The 24561-nt window shown below is 33.8% G+C and overlaps 1 protein-coding gene across 8 annotated transcripts in view; it reads left to right on the plus strand.

The window, feature by feature from the left end:
- Positions 1 to 15249, plus strand: part of CHD1 (chromodomain helicase DNA binding protein 1) — a 75772-nt gene extending 60523 nt beyond the window's left edge. For 6 of the 8 annotated variants that reach the window (XM_027100543.1, XM_027100541.1, XM_027100544.1 and 3 more), the window contains 5 exons: positions 2809 to 2987; positions 10341 to 10437; positions 11404 to 11455; positions 11974 to 12184; positions 13725 to 15249. In XM_027100543.1, the coding sequence (XP_026956344.1) occupies positions 2809 to 2987; positions 10341 to 10437; positions 11404 to 11455; positions 11974 to 12184; positions 13725 to 14070 (885 nt within the window). In that variant the 3' untranslated portion in view covers positions 14071 to 15249. Of the gene's footprint in view, positions 1 to 2808; positions 2988 to 3766; positions 4831 to 10340; positions 10438 to 10558; positions 10783 to 11403; positions 11456 to 11973; positions 12185 to 13724 lie in introns of those variants that run through there. The other 2 variants (XR_003431576.1, XM_027100547.1) reach the window with 2 other exon arrangements.
- Positions 15250 to 24561: the final 9312 nt, after the last annotated feature.

Consider the following 24561-nt stretch of genomic DNA (forward strand, 5'->3'; position numbering starts at 1 on the left):
TCTTCTGAACTGCTTCCCCTACACTATGTGCTCCATTACTGAGGTAAGTGAAATTGCACCTCTTGCCTCTTCTTTGCCCACATTTCCTCCTTAGCCATCTGACTTGTTCATATAACCGATGAAATGGAAAGTTTTCTTTTGTGCCCAGTGCATGAATTTCTTCTTCATTAACCTTCATAAATGATTTAAAATCTCTTGTATTATGGAAAGGAATAATGGAATAGTTTTAAACATGGACTCCAGATTTTCTGAGCTTGTATGATTAAGATTTTCTTGGGGGCTTCCCTGGTGGCATAGTGGTTGAGATTCCGCCTGCCAATGCAGGGGACGTGGGTTCGTGCCCCGGCCTGGGAGGATCCCACATGCTGCGGAGCAGCTGGGCCCGTGGGCCATGGCCGCTGAGCCTGCACGTCCGGAGCCTGTGCTCTGCAGCGGGAGAGGCCACGGCAGTGAGATGCCTGCGTACGGCAAAAAAAAAAAATTTCTTGGTATATACATTTTATTGTATTCGGGAATAGCTCTGATTATTAAGAAATTCACTGGTCTTTTCCCAGTCTTCATTTTCCTTGACATCTTTGCCTCATTTAGCATCTCTTGATTTTCTTGTGTCTTATTGATCTGTCTTCCTAGATAGCAGTATAATTTAGCAGTCAAGAAAGTGTTTGAGGTCAAAACTGGGTTTCACAGATGTCATTTCATTCTAAGCTTCAATTTCTTTTTCTATAAAATAGAGTGAATGGTATTGCAAAGGTCTATTGTCAGAATCAAATTTAAAGCAATGAACACACAGCCTCTGGTACCTAATAAGTGCTTTATAAACATTAGTTATCATTGCTCCAGTTCCCATCTTTAGGCCTTGACCTTAGCATAGATTTTAGTCATCAATTCTTCTCTTTTTCCTCCACTCACATTCAATGAGTAAATCATATTGGCTCTAACACACTGGTTCAAGCCACAGCCATCTCTTTCCTAGATTATTTCAATAGCTTCATAGCTGTTCTCACTGCTTTCACCCTTCGCATCTCACCCTATACCCTTTTCATACCCCAGTTTGTACTCCACACAGCAGCCCAGACTGACAATAACTGTTACAGGGATAATAAAGTCACCCCTTGTTACTTTTCTGTTTAAAACCCTTGAATGGCTTTCCCTCTCGTTCAGGATAAAAGATTCATAACAATAGTCTAAAAGATACAGCATATGGTTTACTCCCATCATCTCCTGCTGTTTGCCTGACTCACTTGGTTCCAGCGACACTGGAATTCATACTGTTCCCTTGAACATGTCAGACAAGTTATAGGACATTTTTACTTGCTCTTCCCTCTGCTTGAAATGGCTTACTCCTTCATTTTCTTTAGATACCTGCTCAAGCATCACCCTTCTCTGAAAGCTTAAGTAAGGTAGAAAGCTCCCTGTTCTTTCTTGCTTTATTTATTTTTTTATCATGGTTGTCACCATCTTAAACACTATGTCTTGTTTACTTATTGGCTCTATTCTCCTACTAGACTACAGGTTCCATAAAAGCAGGGTTTCTGTTTTATTTACCACTCTGTTTTCTGGGTCTAGAACAACGCCTAGAATATAGTATGTATCCAGCCTACATATGTTGAATAAATAATTTTCTAGCAGAATATAAACTAGAAAATTGAACAAGAAACAGAAAATGTAGAGAACAAATATGAGTAACACTAAAAATTAGAAAGGAAATTTAAATTTTCCCTTTTTTAAAGAAGACATTAGGCTTGGCTGAGTTCTAATTTTAACTAAAGAATAAATGATTCCAGTGTTAAATTATTCCTGACAAAATGGAAAGTTTCCCAACTGATTTGGAGAAATAGGTCAATAAAACAGAATAAAGTACTCATAAACAAATTTGCACATATAATATAGACACTTAATTGATAATAAGAAAGGCCCTTCACAGCAGTGATGTAAATAAATGGTGGCATTGGGTCAACTAAATATATTGTCTGTAGTTGATCCATCCTTACATTCCCCAAACTAACTCAACTTGCTACTCATGGATATAATTACTATAAAGTTGTTTTTGCATTTGTATACAATAAAATTTATCTGCAGTTTGCTTTTTTAGTAATATTTTAATTCTGGTTTTGGTATAAGGTTAACAGTTTTTATTACACAAATTGGACTTTACTGAATGGTACAGTTTGGGTGTGTTGTCCTTTTACTAGCATGCTAGTGCTCTGTAGGCCAAGGAAGAGGTTGGTTTCCATCAACTACCCCCACGTCCCTGACTGCCCAAATACGATAGAAGCAAAATTCGTCATTAGCTACTTCGGCCCCAAGAATAGACAGTTTATACTTTTAGCTATATTGATGTTAATAGCTTTGCCAATATATTATATAAAGATTATTATTTATGTATTTATATATAAAAATAGCTTTGCCAATATATAAAGATCTTTTTTTACATTTTATTCTATATTATAGTCAATACATAATATTGTTATACTCTGAAATATTTTGTTATCTTTTAACGTTAAGTCTGTTTAGAATGGTGTTCTACAGTGTAAAAAGTAACCATTTTTATAAAAAGTAAGTAAAATCCAAGGCTTTTACTTAGGCAAAGACTGATTTTAAATGATAATGGAAAGCCTTGCTTTCTGAATAAAGTCTGAAGGAGAAATGCTTGATGTTTAAGAGCTGTGAGGTGAGATTTAATGCTCGTTTTAGCATTAGACAATGCTATATTTACTCAGGTAAGTAAGTATGATTGAAAAAAGTAGATCTTTGTTGAATTCATGGTTTTAATACATGTATTTGTGTTCTAATTTTCCTGTTTTAAAGTGTAAAGAAAGAATGAGGCCTGTCAAAGCAGCTTTGAAGCAACTTGATAGGCCCGAGAAAGGCCTTTCAGAAAGGGAACAACTGGAACATACTAGACAGTGCTTAATAAAAATTGGAGACCATATCACGGAATGTCTGAAAGAGTATACAAATCCTGAACAAATCAAGCAGTGGAGAAAGTAAGTGATGTATTTTTCAGGAAGTGTTAAATTTGTAATTTTGTAACCATCTATTTGTCTCTTGTATTTCAATTTTTTTTCTACTTCTGAAGTTTAGGTAACAAAAAGTTTAAAAAGGTAACCTGAGGATGATTGCTTTCACTTTTTCCTTTAACTTTAAAGCTTTTTATAAATAAGTGATTACTTAATTGTGCATCATGATAAACCACAGGTAGCATCTCTGCCTTTAAATAAATAGTGAAAGGCATTTCATTAAAATTCAAATTGCATTTTATTTTTAAAAATCTCCACAATTTACCAAATTATTCTCAGTAATATCTTCAGAGGTTGGTATACCAATTTGTTACATAAATTTAGCAATTCATCTTCTAAGTATGACTAAAGGCTTGTAAAACTCAATGTCCTCAAGCAATGTAAAATGCAGACTTCTGTTTTCCTCTTCATCTTAGAAGTGGCAGCAATTTGATTGATTTTAAAGTTACAGTTGGTTTTAAAATTGTAAATCTGAACTGCTATGATATGATACTAATCACTTAATGATTACCAAATCCAGGACACTGTTAAGCCAGACTACTAGACAGGATAGGAAAAAAATAAAATGAGCATAAACCAGTCATTGATATCTGTTTATTAGCCTTCTGATTACTTTGCTACATGTAGTGCAGCTATACATCAAAACAAAAAATTTAATGACACATTTCTGGAGGAGGCATGATGATTACACAAAAGTTAAAAAAAAAATTTCTATCCTTGTCCCTTTTCTTCTTAAATTCAACCAGGACCCCCATTTTAGAAAGAGGAGATAGAAGTTGATCGTGATCACTAGGCTTTTGAAAACAAGTGAAACTGAGCTCATGTCTAAAGAAACTGAAACCATTCACAGACATGAAGAAGAGCCTAAAGTCATGTGCCTATAATGACATGGAATGATCACTGGAGTTGGCATCACAAGACATGCATGCTTAGTTCCATCCTGGCTAATTTTTGGCTTTGTGACCTTAAACAGTTACCAATATCTATGAGCCCCCCAGTATTATCATCTGTAAAATGATAAGGCACTGCATATTTTTCAGTTATTGAAGGATAATGATAAGATATATTATGCAGAATGAGAGGCAATAATTCTCAAGTACTATTCATAGTGTCTAGTTGAATCTTTTATTTATGGTTGGAATATATATACACCAGAGCTTAATGCTTTCCTTAAATACCATAAAATAGAATTACTCCATCCTTCTCAAGCTCTTATCAACTCATACAGGGACCCCTAAAGTACAGAACCACAGGACATGGACATGAATACAGTAGAGTTTAATTATATATACTAGGATTAAATGAGAAGATAGCGGAATTCCTCTATCTTTTTATATTCAAGATCCAAAGTTAAATAAATGTTCTCTGTCAGTGGCTCCCAGACATATTCTTGATTGTTGCTTGTCTGTGATAAAATTAGGGAAAAAGGAAATGCAGTGAGTTATTTTTAAAGCTAAATTTAGTTAATTTAAAGGATTATATTAAAGTTATTTTCTACTTTTTAGTGTAAAGGAGCTTATTTTCTCTCTGACAAAACTTGTGTACTACATACCAGTTTTTAAACCTTAATATAATTAGAGTTTAGATTTTTGATGTTGTGAAGAAGGCACAATATCTATTTTACCTGCTTTCTAGATTAGAAATAAGCAGCATCTCGTTGAAATTACATGTCGACTAATACAACTGGATGTTATTTCAGGTTTAGGTTGTTATTAGGAAATGGGGGAGGGGGTAAAAAAACCTTTAAAAGAAGAGAGACCAAATAGCCAGGAGACATTTTTCTTTGTGTTCGCCCTTACCTCCCAAGGTTTTTTTTGCGGTACGCGGGCCTCTCCCGTTGCGGAGCACAGGCTCCGGACGCACAGGCTCAGCGGCCATGGCTCACGGGCCTAGCCACTCCACAGCATGTGCCATCTTCCCGGACCCGGGCACGAACCCGTGTCCCCTGCATCGGCAGGCAGACTCTCAACCACTGTGCCACCAGGGAAGCCCTCTCCCAAGGTTTTATTCCTCTTTTTACCCAGCTGGGCAAATTAGCTTTTGTTTTTCTCCCAATCTACCTTGATTTCATATTCCTTGGTACTTATTCCTGCTGCCACTGTCTCTGGTTATACCAGATTCCTTTAAATGGGAAAGAACAGAAAGACCCCAATTGAAAAATATTTCAAAAGCAAATTAGTTTTTGCTCTGGTCTGAGTGCTGTCTTTAGAGAAAGATTGGGGAAAAATGTAGAAGGGAGAGTCCCTTGTGTTAAGGTTGAACTTCTGACCACCCTGCTCTATTCCACTCCAACCCACAGAACACAGCTACAATTACTGATTCTACAAAAGGAAGGAAGATCAAGACCTTACCTGTAATTTTAAAGATAGGGACTTCACCCATAATTATACAGCAGTTGACGTTAAGCAAATTTTTACAGTAACCATAATTATCTGCTTTATTTCTTGCTTATAGATGTTTATATATAAATATTTTGGCCAAATGGTGAAGAAATGCAACACTAGTTTTTATTTAAAAATCACTTACAATCAAGTGATAACCATAATAATGTATATTTGTGTTTCGTTTGTATATCAAAGTACTTTCATATGCATCATTCTAATTGATCCTTTTAAAAATGCTGTATTTAGGAAATCTTAATAGTTAATACTTCCATTTTTACAGAAGAAAAAAATGGACTCAGGTGAACAGCTTTGTAGGGCTGGGACTGGGGTAATGGCCAAGGAGGCGCATAGGGCATGAACTTTAACAACAAGGCGCTCACTCTTATGCTAGTTCCAGGTCTGGAGTTTTGCCCAAGATCACACAATTCAGCAGGTGATATAATTAGGACCAGAATCTAATTTCAACTAGGTTTTTTCTAGGGAAAAAAGTATTCTTAAAAAGAAATTTAATTACTAATAAAAACACAGTTTATTAATTCCTACCTCTTTACTCTTTTGAGTTAACTGTAGAATGTAGATAGTCTAGAGATAGTCTATAAATTCATTTAAAGGCGATGAATTTTCTCAGCTGCTGTGGATTTCACTTCACTCAGGTATCATTTAATTAATTTTCTCTAAGTTTGCTTATAAATTTTATTTCAAGGTTAATGTCATACCAATAGTGAAAGTTTTAATATCATCTGGTGACCACTGCCCTAACACAGTATTCTTAACAATTTAAAGACATACTGATTTTTTTAGCCTTTTGTTGTTGTAACAAAATGAAAACCAGATTACACTCATTTATCTTTAATAAATAACTCAAGTATTTTATAAATTAATAGAACCTCATGAACATTAGTCATAATTTTAACTTCATTTATTTTTAAACAGGACCAAATTTGCATTTTACTTTATTGTTATTAAAATATAGTTGACTTACACTATTAATTTCAGGTGTATAACCTAGTGATTTGTAAATATACAGAGTTGTTGTATTTATTGACTATATTCCCTGTGATGTACGTTACATCACTGTGACTTATTTATTTTCTTACTGGTATTTTATACCTCTTCATCCCCTTTACCTATTTTGCCCATGCACCTATGCACCTTCCCTCTGGCAAGCACTAGTTTGTTCTCTGTATCCGTGAGTCTGTTTCTGTTTGTTACGTGTTCATTTGTTTTGTTTTTTTAGATTCCACCTATAAGTGAAATATATAGTATTTGTCTGGCATATTTCATTTAGCATAATACCCTCTGGGTCCATCCATGTTGTTGCAAATGGCGAGATTTTATTCTTTTTTATGGCAGTGTAATATTTGTGTGTGTGTGTGTGAGAGAGAGAGAGAGAGAGAGAGAGAGAAGGAGAGAGATCGACTTCTTTATCCATTCATCTATGGTTGGACACTTAGGTTGCTTCCATGTCTTGGCTATTGTAAAAATAATGCTACAGTGAACATGGGGGTGCATATATCTTTCCGAATTAGTGTTTTTATTTCCTTCAGAAAAGTACGGAGGAGTGGAATTGCTGGATCATATGGTAGCTCTATTTTTAATTTTTTGAGGAACCTCCATGCTGTTTTCCATAGTGGCTGCACCAATTTACATTTCCAGCAACAGTGCATGAGGGCTCCATGTCCTCCACATCCTGGTCAACACTTGTTTTTCCTTTTTTATGATAGCCATTCTGACAGGTGTGAAGTGATATATCTCATTTTGGTTCTGATTTGCATTTCCCTGATGTTGAGCATCTTTCCATGTGCCTGTCAGCCATCTGTATGTCTTCTTTAGAAAAATACCTACTCAGGTCCTCTGCCCATTTTTAATCAGCGTTTTGATACTTTTTTAAATAAGCTATTCTAATTTAATGTCAAACAATGGATAATAATAGGATTTGGCTAATTAAGTTAGATGTAAATTACAAGGATTTTACTATATTTAGGAATGATTTAATTTTCCCAACTGCTATCTGATAAACTTTTATCAAATTTGTTGAAAGAATTAGCTTTCATGACTCAGTATTAGCTATTTCTTCATTCTTTCATTTCACTGATAATTGATTACAGAGAGTAGTATAATCTAAAGAGTGTTTCAAAAGAAAAAACTAAATAATATTGACTCCAGTTAATGATATGCATGCTGAAGTATTTAGGGGGGAGATATACTAATACCTGTTTTTCTTTGAAATGTTATCAAACAAAAACTAGAGGGATTGACAGAGGGATGGACATAATGGAATCATATGTGATAAAGCAAGCACAGTAAAATGCTAATAAGAGAATCTAGGTATTAGGTATATGGTTGATCATTGTAAAGTTCTTTTATTTTTGCTGTATGAAAATTTTCATGATGTTGAAAATTAAGAAACAAAATAGTCTGTGCATATGTATTGTGAAAATGTCCCATTAGTTTAAAATAGCCTGCTAATATTAGTCTTTATAACTTGATATGCCTGTTAATATGCCATAATTTATTTAAATAGCCCAGTGTTACAGGCTATATGAAGTATCACTATAGAAGCAAATTTTGAGAGTATTACACACACATATGCACATTAAATATAAGGGTTTGGGTGACTGCTCTTTAAACTGCAGTATAATTTTATAGTCTAGTTTTTGTAAAATTATAGATCAAAATATCGATGAGGAATAGGTATCATCATATACACAGTTAAGCAAAGAGCTGTCACAAACTAAATTATAAATGGTAATTTATAATTAATAAAACAAAAAGGAAAGAAAACACTTGAGAAAGCCACAACTGTCTTAACAACACTGGTAAGAATTCTTTCAGAAAATCACCAGATATCCATCTCTGTATGCACACATGCTGGGATAATTTTGCAATTTTTGTATGACTCACAGATTTCTGATTTCCAAAATTTACTAACACTTAGGAGTTTACTCGCAAGCAGCTCTTCACACATATCAATGTCCAAAATCAAAAGGCTGGGAATTACTCATCTTAGTGGAAAGAGAATTAGGAGCCAGAGCCCTGCCTTCTAGCCTTACCTAGCTATATGAGTTTAGGCAAGTCACTTAGCCTCATTACCCCATTTGTTCATTTATTTGAAAAATTGTCTGCTACATTGACTGTGCCTACCTAAAGGCTGGTTATTTGTGGAATTAAGTAATAGAAAAGAGCTTTGAAAATATAAAAACTGTATAAAGTACCTAGCCAGACACAGGTTAGATACTTTATACAGTTATCTCATTCAAGCCTTTGTAACAATGTATGTTTTGTAGTCATAGGCAATTGATGCTTGGTATTTGAGAGAAATATGTCTCAGCTGTTTAGAAATCCCCAAATTGGGACTTCCCTGGTGGTCCAGTGGTAAAGAATCCGCCTTACAATGCAGGGGATGCAGGTTCGATCCCTGGTCAGGGAACTAAGATCCCATATGCTGTGGGGCAACTAAGCCCGCACACCACAACTACTGAGCTCGCGCACCTCAACTAGACAGCCTGCATGCCGCAAACTACAGAGCCCACGCTCTCTGGAACCCGCGCACTGCAACTACAGAGCCCATGCACCCTGGAGCCTGCACACCACAACTAGAGAAGAGAAAACTCACACGCCGCAACGAAAGATCCCACATGCCGCAACTAAGACCTGACGCAACCATAAACAAATAAATCTTAAAAAAAAAATCCCCCAATTAAGTGCTTCTGTATAACTTTATTTCTCCCATAAAAAAGGATGAGAATAGTTATTTTCTAGCTAAGAATTTTTGCTTCCTTAGGCCTTCTTTCTTCCATTAATATCCTGAGAGATGGCTTTCTTTTGGGAAGTCATTATTCACACAACACAGAGTTTATTATTTTTTTAAAATCACTTAAAATCGATTGCTTGGGGCTCCCCTGGTGGCGCAGTGGTTGAGAGTCCGCCTGCCGATGCAGGGGACACCAGTTCGTGCCCCGGCCTGGGAAGATCCCACATGCCACAGAGCAGCTGGGCCCGTGAGCCATGGCTGCTGAGCCTGCACGTCCGGAGCCTGTGCTCTGCAACGCGAGAGGCCACAGCAGTGAGAGGCCTGTGTATCGCAAAAAAAAAAATCTATTGCTTGACTCAGCAAAGATGTTGATATTGGGTAGTCCACTAAACCTCCGTCATTGGCTAATTAGTAATTTCTTTCCTCTGTTTATATAAGCAAGATTCAAAATCTTTAACATACCTACTGTAAAGCTAGTGGTTCAAGAAAAAATTGTAAATATATGAAGCTGTTACTTTTTCAGTGATGGCAGATAGACTTCAATTCTAGTGTCACTGATTATTAGTGCCTCTGAAGAAGCTGTGTTGAGAAGGATTCAGAGACTGCATCTGAATTTATCATGAAGGAGTACCATGATCAATTACTGATCCCAGCCTTGGGATGGGAAGAGAGACCTAAAGATACAATACTGTCCTTGGTTTACAGTGTCTGATCATGTTACTCTCATGACGATTACATCACAATTATAAAATGACAGTTGCTTTTTAATGCATTATTCAGGACCTTTAATTCACAGGCTTAATCCATATTATCTGATGGTATCTTTACTCAAACTATTAACATAGTTTATTCCTTTTGTATCTAATCTGAACCACAGTATGAGTCCCTTCCTGATTTGTAAGTAAGTTTACTTCCCTTTGGTTTCAAATTAGGATTGATTACTACTTTTCAAATCCAAAGATTGTAAAATGAAGGAATTTGAAAGAGAAGTAAAAGTTAACAATGTCCAGTTTTATTTGGAATCTTATCCATATATGAAGTTTTAAAAAAAGTGCTAGAAATAATCTCCTGAGACCTTGTTCCATAGAGGGCTAAGATGTGTGTATTTCTGTGTAGAGGGAAGGGATTTCATTAAAAAGCTAAATATTTTCCACCAGACTAACTTGCCTTTTCTTCTTCTAGAAACCTGTGGATTTTTGTATCTAAGTTTACTGAGTTTGATGCAAGAAAATTACATAAATTATATAAGCATGCTATTAAAAAACGGCAGGAATCTCAGGTAAATGAATGCATCATTTTTTCTTTATGTTATTGAAACATTTTTCCTTACAGAAGAATTCAGTTAATAAATGTAGAAGGAATAAAGGAAATAGAAAATCTCACAATAAAATTTGTTGCAGGTAAGATCCTCCAAGGGAAGCTAAAATGAGTGGGCAAGAAAACAAGATATTGGCATAGTCTAAAAGTATCTCCTCCAAGATGTTTATTGATTACAAAGAGAAAAATAATAGCTCTGTAGAGGAGAAACCTGCCTCACACCACCTTAAACAAGCAATCAAAGTTAATGTCACCAGTAATAAGACATACTGACATCATGAACCCCCTGCACTGTGTACTGAAAAAGGTACATCACTTCTGTGGAATTCCTGGCAAAAAAGCATCACTTCAATCCAATCATGAGAAAATATCAGATAAACCCCAATTGAGAAATACTCTATAAAATAGCTATCTAGTATTCTTCAAAAGTGTCAAGGTCATGGAAGACAAGAAAAGCCTAAAGAGCTGTCCCAGTTTGGAGGAAACTAAGAAGACATGAAAACTGAGTGTAATGGAGTACCAGATTGGATTCTGGAGGAAAAGGATCTCAGTGGAAAAATGTGAAATCTGAATAAAGTCTGTAGTTCAGTTAATAGTATTGTGCCAGTATTAATTATTTAGTTTTGATCATTATACCATGGTTATATAAGATATTAACAGTAGGAGAATCTGATAAAAAGCATATGGGGACCCTCAGTACTATTTTTGCATCTTTTCTGTAAGTCTAAAATTATTTCAAAGTCAAACTTTTTAAAAAGTCATGGGACAAATAGTTTATACTTTTAAAAAATATCTGCAAATATTACATTTATACATTCTAATATCTTAAGTGAGAACTTCTTTTAGCATAAGGGTTTTCTGTATCCTGATTTTTATAAGGGTGTTTGAAGCCACTTAAAAGATTCTTACCTATGTGCATTTATTTTAGCAAAATAATGACCAGAACAGCAACTTGAATACTCAAGTGATTAGAAATCCAGGTAAGTAAGTCTTGCTAATTGTTTTGGAAAGTAAATTTTAAAATTGGGGGGTTTTTTTTTGGCGGGGGGTGTTTTAGATGATATATACCCATGTTATTATATTGTATCTAGTATCTTAATAATCCTTTTTAGCTTATTATTAACTTTCCCATAAATCAACCTATTACCAGTTTCTAGAAAATTATAGAATAATTGTTGAAATGAACATATTTTTAAAAAAACATTATTTGGAATAATAGTATTCTTTCTGTGTAAGAGTCACAAAAGTATAGTCTGAGAAGGAAAAGGGCCTTATACTTTTCGGTTGTGATTGTTCACATTTCAGATTAAAGTAACCTATTTGTAAGCCTTAGTGTGGCTTTTGTAAAGCCATTTCTAAATGCTGTAACTGCCTGTATTTGAGAACTGGTTTTGTTAGTTGGAGTTGAAAAGTTCTTATAATCTAGCAGTGAAGTTACTTTTGTTTACCATGTATTTTTTTAAGTCATTAACAAAAGTTGGACACTTCTATCTAACAGATGTGGAAAGATTAAAAGAGAATACAAATCATGATGATAGCAGCAGGGACAGTTACTCATCTGATAGGCACTTATCTCAATATCATGATCATCATAAAGACCGACATCAGGGAGATTCTTATAAAAAGAGTGACTCTAGGAAAAGACCCTATTCTTCTTTTAGTAATGGTAAAGATCATCGTGATTGGGATCACTACAAGCAAGACAGCAGGTAAACTTGACAGTTTTAAAATTTTGCTTATTGATGTCTTCTTTATTTTATTTGTTGTATTTGACTTTATCAGCCAATTCAGTCTTCAGGTAATCAAAATAAGTCTTATGTAAGGTAAAGGTTTTGTTTGTAAATAAGAAAAACTGAAATATAGTTCTTTTGGTTAAGAGCTGAATTTCTCTATAAAAATGGATTTTTAATTATAAATTTAAGATCAAAGTATACAATAAGAAAAAGTTTAGTGTAGGGAGTTCTGTAAGTCATGGGATTCATTATTCTGGTTTGGGAGAATATTGGCTGAAATACTCTTCAAAATGTAGTAAGTAAGGTAAAATAAAAGATTGATGGACTGTGGCTGAAGTGAGGTGGTAGTGAATTCTACATTCTATTCCATTAAAAAAAACTAATATTTATGTGAATAATTAATTTATGTGAAAACAATTCATTGAGGTTAAACTTAAAGCAATCTGAGATAGTCCTGAAATCAGGAAGTTTTCTCCATATATTATTATATTTTTGAAGCCTTTAAGTAGTAAATAACTGGAATATAATAACAATATATTTTACTCCTTTGTTGGTAAGGGAATATTTTCATTATAGTGATCATTACTGTAAGCCAAACAAAAATACTGAGAAGAGTAAAAGTAAAGATCAGAAATAAGGAAATGAGTAGGTTTTTTTGTATTTTAGTTGTGCTCACTGCAGTAATTTCTGAGACACACAGCCACATTATAAACATGTCAATTGTATAATGGCTCTTAAAATTGGAAAAAGGCACACAATGAAAAGGAAAAGCCATATTTGTTGTGGTAAATGTTTGTAATTTCACAGACTTATATAACAATTTATATTGTTTATAATAAGGACCTTTTGTGAACCAAAAACCATTAAATTATGTTTGGTGTTATTTTATTTGAAAAGGCAAACATTTTAGAGATTACTTTTCATTAAACTGCCATAATTTTTTTTAGCCAACTGCTGCATTTATGTATGGAGTAAATTTCACAATGACATATATCAAGTCTTACTATATAAGTAATCAAATTAAGGAAGCTTTTAATAGGCATCACCAACCAATAAAAATTCTCTTTTACAAATTTATTTCATAGACTGTTTCAGAGGTTTTTATTTTTTTTCCTGCTTACAGGTTCATAAAAGGCTCTGATTTCAGGGGTATTTTAGATTCATGTAGTTACCTTAATTCCAACTTTCAGATAGTTAAGATGTATTAAGACAAATGATGCATAGAATAAAAAGTAGCAACCAATCTAAAATGAGCATGAGAAATTAGATGCCACCTGAAGTGCTTTGTATGGTTTCACTTTAGTTTAATGAATGGAATAGTTTTTCCAAAGGCAGGCAGAGATATTTCCAGTGATTTTTAAGCTCACTTATAAAGTTTTGTGATGAAACACTGAATTTGTATACAATTAAAAGTATGCTTTAAAGCAATTTTGTTTTATTTTTAATAAGATTTTATTTGGAAACATTTAATTAGCATTATTAATTTAACTAAAATTCCTAATTTCTCTTTTGTTAGATACTATAGTGATAGAGAGAAACACAGAAAACTGGATGATCACAGGAGTAGAGACCACAGGTCAAATTTGGAAGGAAGTTTAAAAGACAGAACTCATTCTGATCATCGTTCTCATTCAGATCATCGGTTGCATTCAGACCATCGGTCAAGTTCTGAATATACACACCATAAATCTTCCAGGGATTATAGGTATCACTCAGATTGGCAGTTGGACCATAGAGCTTCCAGTAGTGGCTCTAGATCACCACTAGATCAGAGGTCTCCTTATGGCTCCAGATCTCCATTTGAACACTCAGTTGAACACAGAAGTACACCTGAGCATACCTGGAGTAGTCGGAAAACATAACAAAAACTGATAGTGTCTTTCTGGACTTTTCTTTTAGCCATATATCATAAACCAACACAGTAATTGCCTTACATGACTTGAAAGATATAAACAGATCTTCTATCAGTAGCAGTATTGTTACTTCTTTCCAGGATGCAAGGTCTATTATCCCAACAGAAGAGAAACTATTTTTATATTTAAGGATTATGCTGCACTGTACTACAAATATTGTAGTACTTTTTCTTTTCTTTTTTAAAGAAATGGAAAATGTTTACTATTACAGGGACCTCAACACTGCCCTTCCATATAGGCTGGATAAAACTGTTTTTAAGTCAGTGGTTTTAGACTGACATCCATTTAAATTATGTTTGTATATGAACTTTACTCTGACCTGTGATCTTGTTTCAGGAAGGAATGAAAGAGAGTTCTTTTCTTAATAAAGAAAACACACTCAAGGACTTTATTCACTTTCCAAAGCTACTTGTTTACATGTACACTGCGACCACCTTGCCGCTTTTCATCACAAGCTTGAATATTTAAATTCTGTACTTATATCTGTAAAATAGCCAGGAATTTCCTGTTTGTGATCTATTATTATGCCTTTTTACACACACAAACAATGGCTGTAAATTACTGTAAATGTATTAAATGAGCTTTCCTTACCTTCCTTCCCCTTCTCAGGCTTTTTTTGACTGTTCCTTTCCCTACCAACTCAGGCCTTCTTATCATTTAAAAATATATATATCAGTGTAATAACACTTTTTAATGATTTGTCTTGATGGAATCATTGTTTAGAATGTAAAAAAATGGGGAAAGGGGCCACTTAATTCCATTAGTCCTTTTTATATTGACTATTTTATTAGATACATGTTATTTCTTTCCTTTCCCTTTTTTAGTCAATATTGTGTAACAGAATGGTGAGATGATAATGTAAAATCTAAACTGCATGCTCTGGAAACAGTTTTTTCAGATGCATTTGGTTTAAAAGGGTAGGTGTATGAACACTTTCAGAATCCAAATGGCCAAAAGTTATTGTAAATCCATTTGTTTTCCTTTTCATGTGGGCAATAATGTCAAATGTGCTATGCAGCCAGGTAACATTTTAGATAAACTTGATTGACTTTTAATAAAAACTGTTACAATGCACACTGATTGTATATAAAAACCTTATATATGACAAATTAAATTTAAGAAAAAGGATATGTGGGCTCCTGTAATTTTCTGCTGCATTCTTATTCCCTCAAGCACTTAACTTTTTTTTTTAAGTAGTAACATTTAGCTTATAGAAAAGGATATTTTGATAAGCAGTTGAATATTGTTAATGTGTAGCACTATAATTAAATCTATTTTGAAGAATATATGAATCTATGAAGTAAAATTTAGATCATAGAAATCTGTTGGACTCGATTTTCTGCAGATATTATTTTAGAATGCCTTATATTTATTTACAGATTTTTTTATTTTGTTATATTCAGTGGGAATTTTTTAATCATGTGGTGTACATTCTTGGATGTGTGCTGTGATCTAACAAATTTGAACCTTAACTGACAAATATAAGTGTATTGATATATTCCTATAATATTCTTAAATGTATCTATTGATTAGCTGTGGGAGTGATGTACAGAAATTTGTCCGTAGATATATTTTTTAATATTTTCCTTTTATCCAATTAGGTCTAAAATTTACACTACGTGTACAAAACAGAGCTTCTTTATCCCCCCAGCCCCAGAGTTACCCTGAATGTCTTTTCCTGGTATGTCAGGTAACAAGAGAAATAACTCAAATTTTAAAACATCTGATTATAATTAAATATAAAAGTGATAAAACAGTTTAGTGCTGGTACACATTTTTTAAGCTTTTTCACTTTTTTCCACTATTAGTATAAATGATTACTTTATTCTATAAGATCGCATTAATAAAAAATTATAATGCTTAATAAAATCATAATATTAACATAGCAAACAGATCAGGGTTGGCATTTTTAATTCATCACTTTGTAGCTGGGACATTTGCATTATATCCTATTGTGAAAATTTCATAAAACAGTATTACATTTTTGAGACAATGGAATGGGCTCTAACTTTCTTAATAATGCTACGTTTAGTTGAATATTTCAGTCAACTAATAACTGAGTTGAATGAAAAATCTAAAACTGTATGTAACTTTTATTAATTGATGAAAAATATGTTCATTATTTTTAAGAATCAGCAATTACGTAGAAAAGGAACAAGGCATAAATTTTTTAAGACACATGAAGAAGAACATTAGTACATAGATATAACAGGAAAAATTCTCTATAAAATATGCTTAATTTTTGTCTTTTTACATGCTCATTCTGATCTGCCATTTTTATCCATTTGTGTTTAATTTTTCGAGAATGAGAGATTATGCATAGTACTGTACCAATTAACCCTCCACCTTAATAATATACAATAAATGATTCTTACTAAAAGCAATGGCTTGTTTGCGTATAAAGAAAATATTCTTTGCTTAGGGTATGTTAGAAGATAATTTTCAGACTGGAAAGCTGTGGAAAATGAGGGTGAATGATTGATTCATTAACTTCACAGTGAGTGGGCTTAATAAAATTAGAACCTTAAAGTTGCATAAAACATAGATTACATATGTAATTTCCCTTTTGTGATCTGTTTTTGAGGTTAAGTAATGAAAGTTTTGTGTAGATTATAGGCTGGTTTACACAGATTTCATTTCCTTGAAATTTATCAAGAGTATGCACAAAGGGTAAATGGCATAATTCTGTCTTTGCACCACATGACTGTTTCTGACTAGAAAATGATCATTGGACTATAGATAACTCTATGAGGGTTTTTAAGGTGGGGGAATTTGAAAAAGCAACTAATCATTAAAACATAGGATTTTTTCCCTAGAATTTCCCAGCTTCATCTGAAAGTTAAATGTAAACTGCTTAATGGGGCTTAACTGTTAAAATTTTGAGTAGTTCATTACTTAGCAAATAATGCAAAAAAAAATTTTTTAATGTTTCTGAATTGATACATTCAAGCATATTAACATAGATACCTCTATCAAACAAGATTATTTACATTCAAGACTCAATTCAAAAATACAAACAAAACCTATTACATATTATTGCAGCACTTTATGCAAGATTGATGGATGGAACATGTTTAAAAGGAAGCAACTAGGCAATAGTGCCACAACAAAAATATCGAGACAGTGTCAAAACTTCTGTGTTAAATTCTTAAGGCATTTACTTTAGACATTTAAAAGAAAATAATTCAACTGAAATTACATTTTCTCCTGGAAATGACTATATATTTATAGTGATTTTGCAGAATGCTTTACGCTAATTTTGTTTCTTTTTTCTTTTTTTTAGCACCTACCTAATAGGTAGATTTTATTACAGAAAATCTTTGGATTCTTTATAAAGAAAGACCTACATTTAGGAAATAGTACCTATGTTAAATAATGAAAGATGAGATTACTTGGTAAAGTAGAATTTAAAAAATACTTTTCAGATTTTTTTCAAGTATCTATACAAGTTCTCCAGTGGGGCTTCATGTGCCAGATTTTCTACTGTAAAAGGCCATTAGCCATCTTGTCCTTCAGTTAAAAAAAAACCCAGAAAACCCAACCTTTACTTGAAATGGGATTGGTAGTTCAAACTCCCAAATGAAGGAGATGCCTAATTTAATTCCAAATTCTATTCTACATTTGCGTTTTGATCTAAATATTAAATTGAAGAGGTATAAACAGTTTCAAGAAGCTCCCTAGCTTATAATGATTCTATTAAATGAGCTAAGGATAATCGATTGTATTGATGACATACATACTTCACATGCAGAAATGTGGGTTGCATTGTAATTTCATTATTGTAGGCTGCCATTAGGTTTCCAGTCTATAGAATGAGCTATGGAATTGAATTGGCACTTATTGCTTTATTCTCTTTTTACTTTCAAAACCTTTGCTTTGTCTCTGGTGTTGTGCAGTTTCACTGTGCTAAGTCTAGGTGTGGTTTTATTATTTATTTGCTCACGTCTTGCCTCTTGCCCAGTTCTTTTTACTTTTTGGAATTCCTATGGTATTTCTAGCGTACGACCTTTGAATTTCTTTTCTCTGTCTCAACAGCTTTACTGTTTTTCCTTCTCCTTCCATTTCTGTGCTGAGTATCTTCAGCTTCAACCACTCCCCATGAAGTCATCTCCACTTAGATATCTAATAGATACCTAATTTTAAAATAATAAAACTTGGGCTTCCCTGGTGGCGCAGTGGTTGAGAGTCCGCCTGCCGATGCAGGGGACACAGGTTCATGCCCCGGTCCGGGAAGATCCCACATGCCGCGGAACGGCTGGGCCTGTGAGCCATGGCTGCTGAGCCTGCGCGTCTGGAGCCTGTGCTCCACAACGGGAGAGGCCACAACAGTGAGAGGCCCTCATACCGTAAAAAAAAATTTTTTTTAAATAAAACTTGATTCAACTCTTCTCCATCACTGACAGTTAAAAAAAAAAAAAGAAAAAAACCAACTTCCAAATGTTCCATAATTTTTGATAAATGGACCGGCATTCACAGCTCAGTAATCTTTGACACTTTCCCCCTAGCTATTTGTTTGTTTTGCCTCACTCACGTTACTTCCATTGTTTTTAGAATACACCCGAGAATACTCCTGGGTCTTTGGATTGTTGTTTCCTCTATTAAGAATATTTTTATCCCTGATTTGCAGAAAACTTGTTCCTCACCTAATTCAGATCTCAGCTCAAATGTCATCTCAGGTCTCCAAATTAGTATTCTGCTCTTATTTTTACATTCCTTATCTTGCTTTCTCTTCTAATGCTTAACCATTACTTGACTTTATTATTATTATTTTCATTTGTCATTGTCTCTTCACTAGAATGTAGTTCCAGTAGGGCAGGGCCTTTATTTTGTTCATTGATGTATCCCCAGCACCTAAAACAGTGCCTCACATATCTGTTTTTTTCATTATTTTGATGTCTCCCAGAAATGCTATGTTCCATAAATGGCTAGTATTACCAAACTTTTCTTTCTTGTCATTGTTACGTGATCTGTTAGTATTATTGGAAACTTTTGTATGCCTTATCAGCATCTCTATTACTAGAGTCTGTTTACTATCTTCCAGTTTTTAAACCTGACAAATCACCTGAGACACTTGAGAAATAGAGAAACAACTGTCATTTCCATAAATTAAACTTGGCAGAGAAGGGCCCAAGTAATATTTTTAGGGATTTTAATATTTATTGACTTGAATAATAGAGGTTAACTCCACTGTTATAAATAATATGCATGTGCTTACATATAAATGAAAAATTGGTTTCTGTTATTTATGGCTACTTAAGAAATTTAATGATACTTTGTGAAAAGATATTCAGAGATGTGGTATGTAGTAGGAAAATATAAAACATTTTGATTTGTCTATTTTATCTTTTGAGAGGAAATATGTTTTTAGATGGCATGCCACTATCTTTTCCTCCTCACAAATAAAGAACACGACTTGTAAAGACACTATAATGCAAGAGAAATAGGTTGCATTTGCAATATTTCTCAAGTGAAATAGCAAAAATCCCCTCCTTTTTATTACTGAGTAGCATTTCTCGTATTGGATGTACTACAGTTTGTTTCTAACCATTCACCAACTGGGTTTCCAGTCTTTGAGTTATGAATAAAGATGCTACAAACATTTCATGTAAGGGTCTCTGGATAGACATATTCTCATTTTTCTCTGGTAAATACCTTGGAGTGGGATTGCTGGGTGGTATGGTAAATCATGTTTTACTTTATAAAAAACTGCCAAACCATTTTCCAAAGTGGATGTACCATTTTATGTTCCCACCAGATATAGATGAGAGTTCTTATTACTCTACTCATGTGAGCATTTAGCATTTTAGCCATTCTGATAAGCGTGCAGTGGTAACTTAATTTGCGTTTCCCTAGTGACCAGTGATAACATCTTTTAGTGTATTTATTTGCCATCCTTATCTCTTTGGTAAAGTATCTGTTCACATTTTTTCCAACTTTATAAAACAGGATTGTTGATACAAGTCATCTATCAGATAAGCTGCAAAGATTTTCTCCTACTCTATGGCTTGTGTTTTCATTTTCTTAACAGTCTTTTGAAATGCAGAATTTAAAAATTTTTGATAAAGTCCAGTTTATCCATTTTTTTCTCTTACGATTCATTCTTTGTGTGTAGAAATCTTTGCCTAACGTGAGGTCACAAAGATTTTTTTCTCCTATGATTTCTTCTAGAAGGATTATACTTTTAGGAACTGCTTTTAAGTCTGTGATTCATTTCAAGCTGATTTTTGTATGTAGTATGAGATATGGATCAAAACTGCATGTTGGAGTGGGGTTTTCATATTTTGTTTTTGGAATATGTATATCCCATTTTTCCAGCACCATTTATTGAAAAGACTGTCCTCTTCCACTGAATTTTTATTTCACCTTGTTGAAAATCAGATGTCCATATACGTTTGGGTCTGTTTCTGGGCTCCCTATTCTGGCCTATTTATATTTCTGCCCTTATGCTAACACCACACTATCTTGATTACTGTACTTTATAGTAAATCATGAAATCAAGTGGTATGATTTCTAAATTTTGTTCCTTTTCAAGATTGTTTTGGCATTCTAAATTCCTTTGCTTTTTCACATACATTTTAGGATTAACTTCTCAATTTCTACCAAAAAGCCTTCTGGGATCTTTATTGAGATTATATTAAATCTATAATCAATTTGGAGAATATTGACAATTTAACAATATTGAGACTTCTGACTTATGAACCCAGTATATATGTCCATTGTTAGGTCTTTAATTTCATCACATGCTGTGGTTTTTCAGTGTACAAATGTTACACATATATTGTTAAATTTACCCCTTAGTAGTTCATATTTTTCTACTATTATGTTTTTTTAAATTTCAATTTTTAGGTGTTCATTGTTTTTTGGATTTGACCTTTATTTTGTGACCTTGCTATACTCACTAATTAGTTCTAATTCCAGATTCTTTGAGATTTTCTACGTAGAAAAACACATCTTCTGTGAAAAGACAAAAATTGTATCTTCACAATCTTGATGCCTTTTCTTCTTCCCTTAATGTCCTTTCAATGACCTCTAGTATAATGTTGGTAAAAATGGGCATCTTTACCTTATTCCCATCTGGGTTGGAAAAGGTAAGAATTCAGTCTTTCACCGCTGAGTATGGTATGAGCCATAGGTTTTTTTGTATATGACCTTTGTCATGTTAAGGAAGTTCCCTTCTAATCTTAGTTTTTGGAGTATTAAAAGAAAAATATTTGTTTTTTATTCTTAAAATAACCTTATGTACTTTTTCATGGGATATGTGCACCTGTTGTACAACTTCTCAGATCATGGAATCAGATTGGAGACAGCCACCCTTATCACCTGTTTCATACTGATTTTCTCCCAGTACTTGTTTATCAAAGAAACCATCAAAAAACAGCTTTGCAATGTAATGGGATATAATGATGAAACTGAACCATCTCAAGCTGGTAGTTAATGTTGTTTTGGGCCAATAGATATTTGTCACTGTGTTTCCCTTGAAAATTTAAAATTTCCTGAAGCGTCCCTGTGTTTTTGCTGCATTTGCAAACCACAGCAGTAGCCCACACACAGTCTTTAAGAATTCATTCAAACTGAACTGATTTCTTCCTACCTGCTTTATAAAACACTCTCTTCCTGTCATAATATGTCAAATATAGTATACAGTTAATGTATATTAGCTCCTCTTGCCATTCTTTATGATTCGGCTCACTTGGTTGCCTGGTGACCTCTGCTCTCTAATGGGTTCAAGAAAAACTGTTGTTTTTTTTTTTTTTTTTTAGATTAACCATCTTTTTTCTTGTTAGAACAGGAGGAATGTTCTCTTGGAGCTATTTACATCCTGAGAAGAGAAACTCTCAAATGAGAGGGTTTTTTAAGTCAACTTTACTGGGGTGTAATATATGTACAATAAGTTGCTCTGTAAGTGCACAGTTCTGTAAGTGCTCTGTTGCTCTGTAAGTGCACAGTTCGGTGAGGTTTGAGAAATATATAACATACTCATGACATAGAATATTTTCGTCACTCCAAAAGTTTTCATTGCCCCTTTCCAGTCAATCTCCATACTTAAACGGTAGCCCAGGAAACTACTTACTGGTCTGCTTTAAAATATTACATATTAGATTTGTCTAACAAGTTTAATACGTAAATTAATAAAAATCATACAGTGTATGCACTTTGTCTTTTCCTCCACATAGTGTTTTTGAGATTAGTTCATGTTGTTGCATATATCCGTGGTTCGTTCCTTTTTATGACTTTGTAAAATTCCATTGTATGGATATACTGCTCACCTCACAAATGGGTTTCCAGTGTTTAGCTAATATGAATAAAACTTCTTTGAACATTCCTTTACAAGTTGTTTTTTGCATGTTTTTATTTCTTGGGTAAATACCTTGGAAAAGAGTTGGTAAGTCATATGGTAAGTACTTAATTAGCTTTTAGAGAAACTACCAAACTGTTACATAAAACAGCTGTGTCACTTTGCAATGTATGAAAGTTCCAGTTGTTCTGCATCCTTGTCAGCATGAGCTACTGTCAAGTTTTTTTAAGCTATTGTAATAGTTGTGTAATGCAGTCATATTATGGTTTTAATTTGCATTTTATTGATAACTGATGATATTGATCTCTTTTCATGTGCTTTTTGGCCATTTGTATGTCTTATGTAAAGTACCTGCCAAATCTTTTGCCTATTTTGTAGTTTGTTTTCTTGCTAGTGAACTGTAAGCTTTTTTATCTGTTGTAGTTTTAAAGACATTTTATTTTTTAGAGCAGTGTTAAGTTAACAAAATGGAGCAGAAGCTATAGAGATTTCCCATATACCTTCTGCTCCCACACATGTATAGTGTCTCCCATTATCAACATCCTCCATAAGCACTTTTAATATATATTATGAACACCAGTTCTTTATCAGATATGTATATTGTAAATATTTCCTCCAAATCTATGGTCTGCCTTTTTTTTCCCTAACAGTAATTTGCAAAGAAGTTTTAAATCTTTACGAAGTCCATTTTCTAATTTTTTTCCTTAATATTTTATACATTTTGTATCCCATGTAAGAAATCTGTCTAACCTAAAATCTCAAAGCTTTTTTTTTTCTAGAAGAGTTTTCGCTGTTCTATTAGATCATTGTTTCAGTTCAAGTTAATTTTTTCTGTGCAATGTGAAGAGTTGAGATTCATTTTTTTCCCTCCATATGGATGTCCAGTTTCTGTAGCATCATTTATTGAAAAGAGTAACCTTTCCTCATTGAATTTTTTGACTCCTTTATAAAAAAAAAAAAACAAATTGACCACGTGTGTGTCTATTTCTGGACATTCTCTTCTTTTCTATTATCTATATCTAATATCCCTGGGCCAAAATAAAATGATCTTGATTACTGTAGCTTTATAAATAATTCTTGAAGTCAGGTACTAAGAGTAGTACTCCAACTTTGTACATTTTCCAAATTGTTTTGGCTACTCTAGGTCCTTTGTATTTCTTTATACATTTAGTCAGCTTGTAAATTTCTACCAAAAAAATCTTCTTAGGATTTTATTGAAATTGTGTTGAATCTACAGATAAATTTGGAGAGACTTGGCATCTTAATAAAACACTGAATCTTCTAGTTTACAAACATGCTTTATCTCTCCAATTATTTATGTATTTAATTTCTGTCAGCAGTGTTTTTTCAGTTGTCAGTGAATTGGATTTACACTTACTTTGTAAAGTTATCTCTACAAATTTAGTATTTTTTTAGATGACTTTTGATAGTTTTTTTTTTTTTTTTTTTTTTGGCTGGGTCAGATCTTACTTGCAGCACGCGGTATCTTCGTTGAGGTGTGCAGGCTTCTCTCTAGTTGTGGCGTGTGGGTTTTCTCTTCTCTAGTTGTGGCGCACAGGCTCCAGGGCACGTGGGCTCTGTAGTTTGCGGCATGCGGGCTCTAGTTGAGGTGCGCCTGAGCTCAGTAGTTGCCGTGCGCGGGCTTAGTTGCCCCGCAGCATGTGGGTTCTTAGTTCCCTGACCAGGGATGGAACCCACATCCCCTGCATTGTAAGGCGGATTCTTTACCATTGGACCAGCAGGGAAGTCCCAAATTTAGTATTTTGGATGCTATTGTAAGTACTTTATTTCAATTACCAATTTTTTGATTCTAGTGTATAGTTATACTGTTGATTTTTGTGTTGACCTTGCATCCTGCCAATGTGCTAAACTATTAATTCCAGTAGATTGCAAGGGAGGGGGAGGATAATTTCCTTAGGTCTTTCTATGTACATGATCCTGTTTGCAAATAAAAAGAGCTTTAATTCCTTCATTCCTAACTGTATACTTTTTTCCTTTCCTTACCACCAGTACAGTGTTGATATGGGAGAGGGGTTGGGAGTGGACATCCTTGGCTTATCCCTTATCTCAGCATTTGTCTTGCTCTGTTAAGTATGATAGCTGTAAGTTTTTCATAGATGCCTTTTATCAGGCTTAGTAAGTTA

Source organism: Aethalodelphis obliquidens, unplaced genomic scaffold (genome assembly GCF_003676395.1).
Source record: "Aethalodelphis obliquidens isolate GAN/ISIS:26980383/991018 unplaced genomic scaffold, ASM367639v1 scaffold4, whole genome shotgun sequence".
Taxonomy (NCBI): domain Eukaryota; kingdom Metazoa; phylum Chordata; class Mammalia; order Artiodactyla; family Delphinidae; genus Aethalodelphis; species Aethalodelphis obliquidens.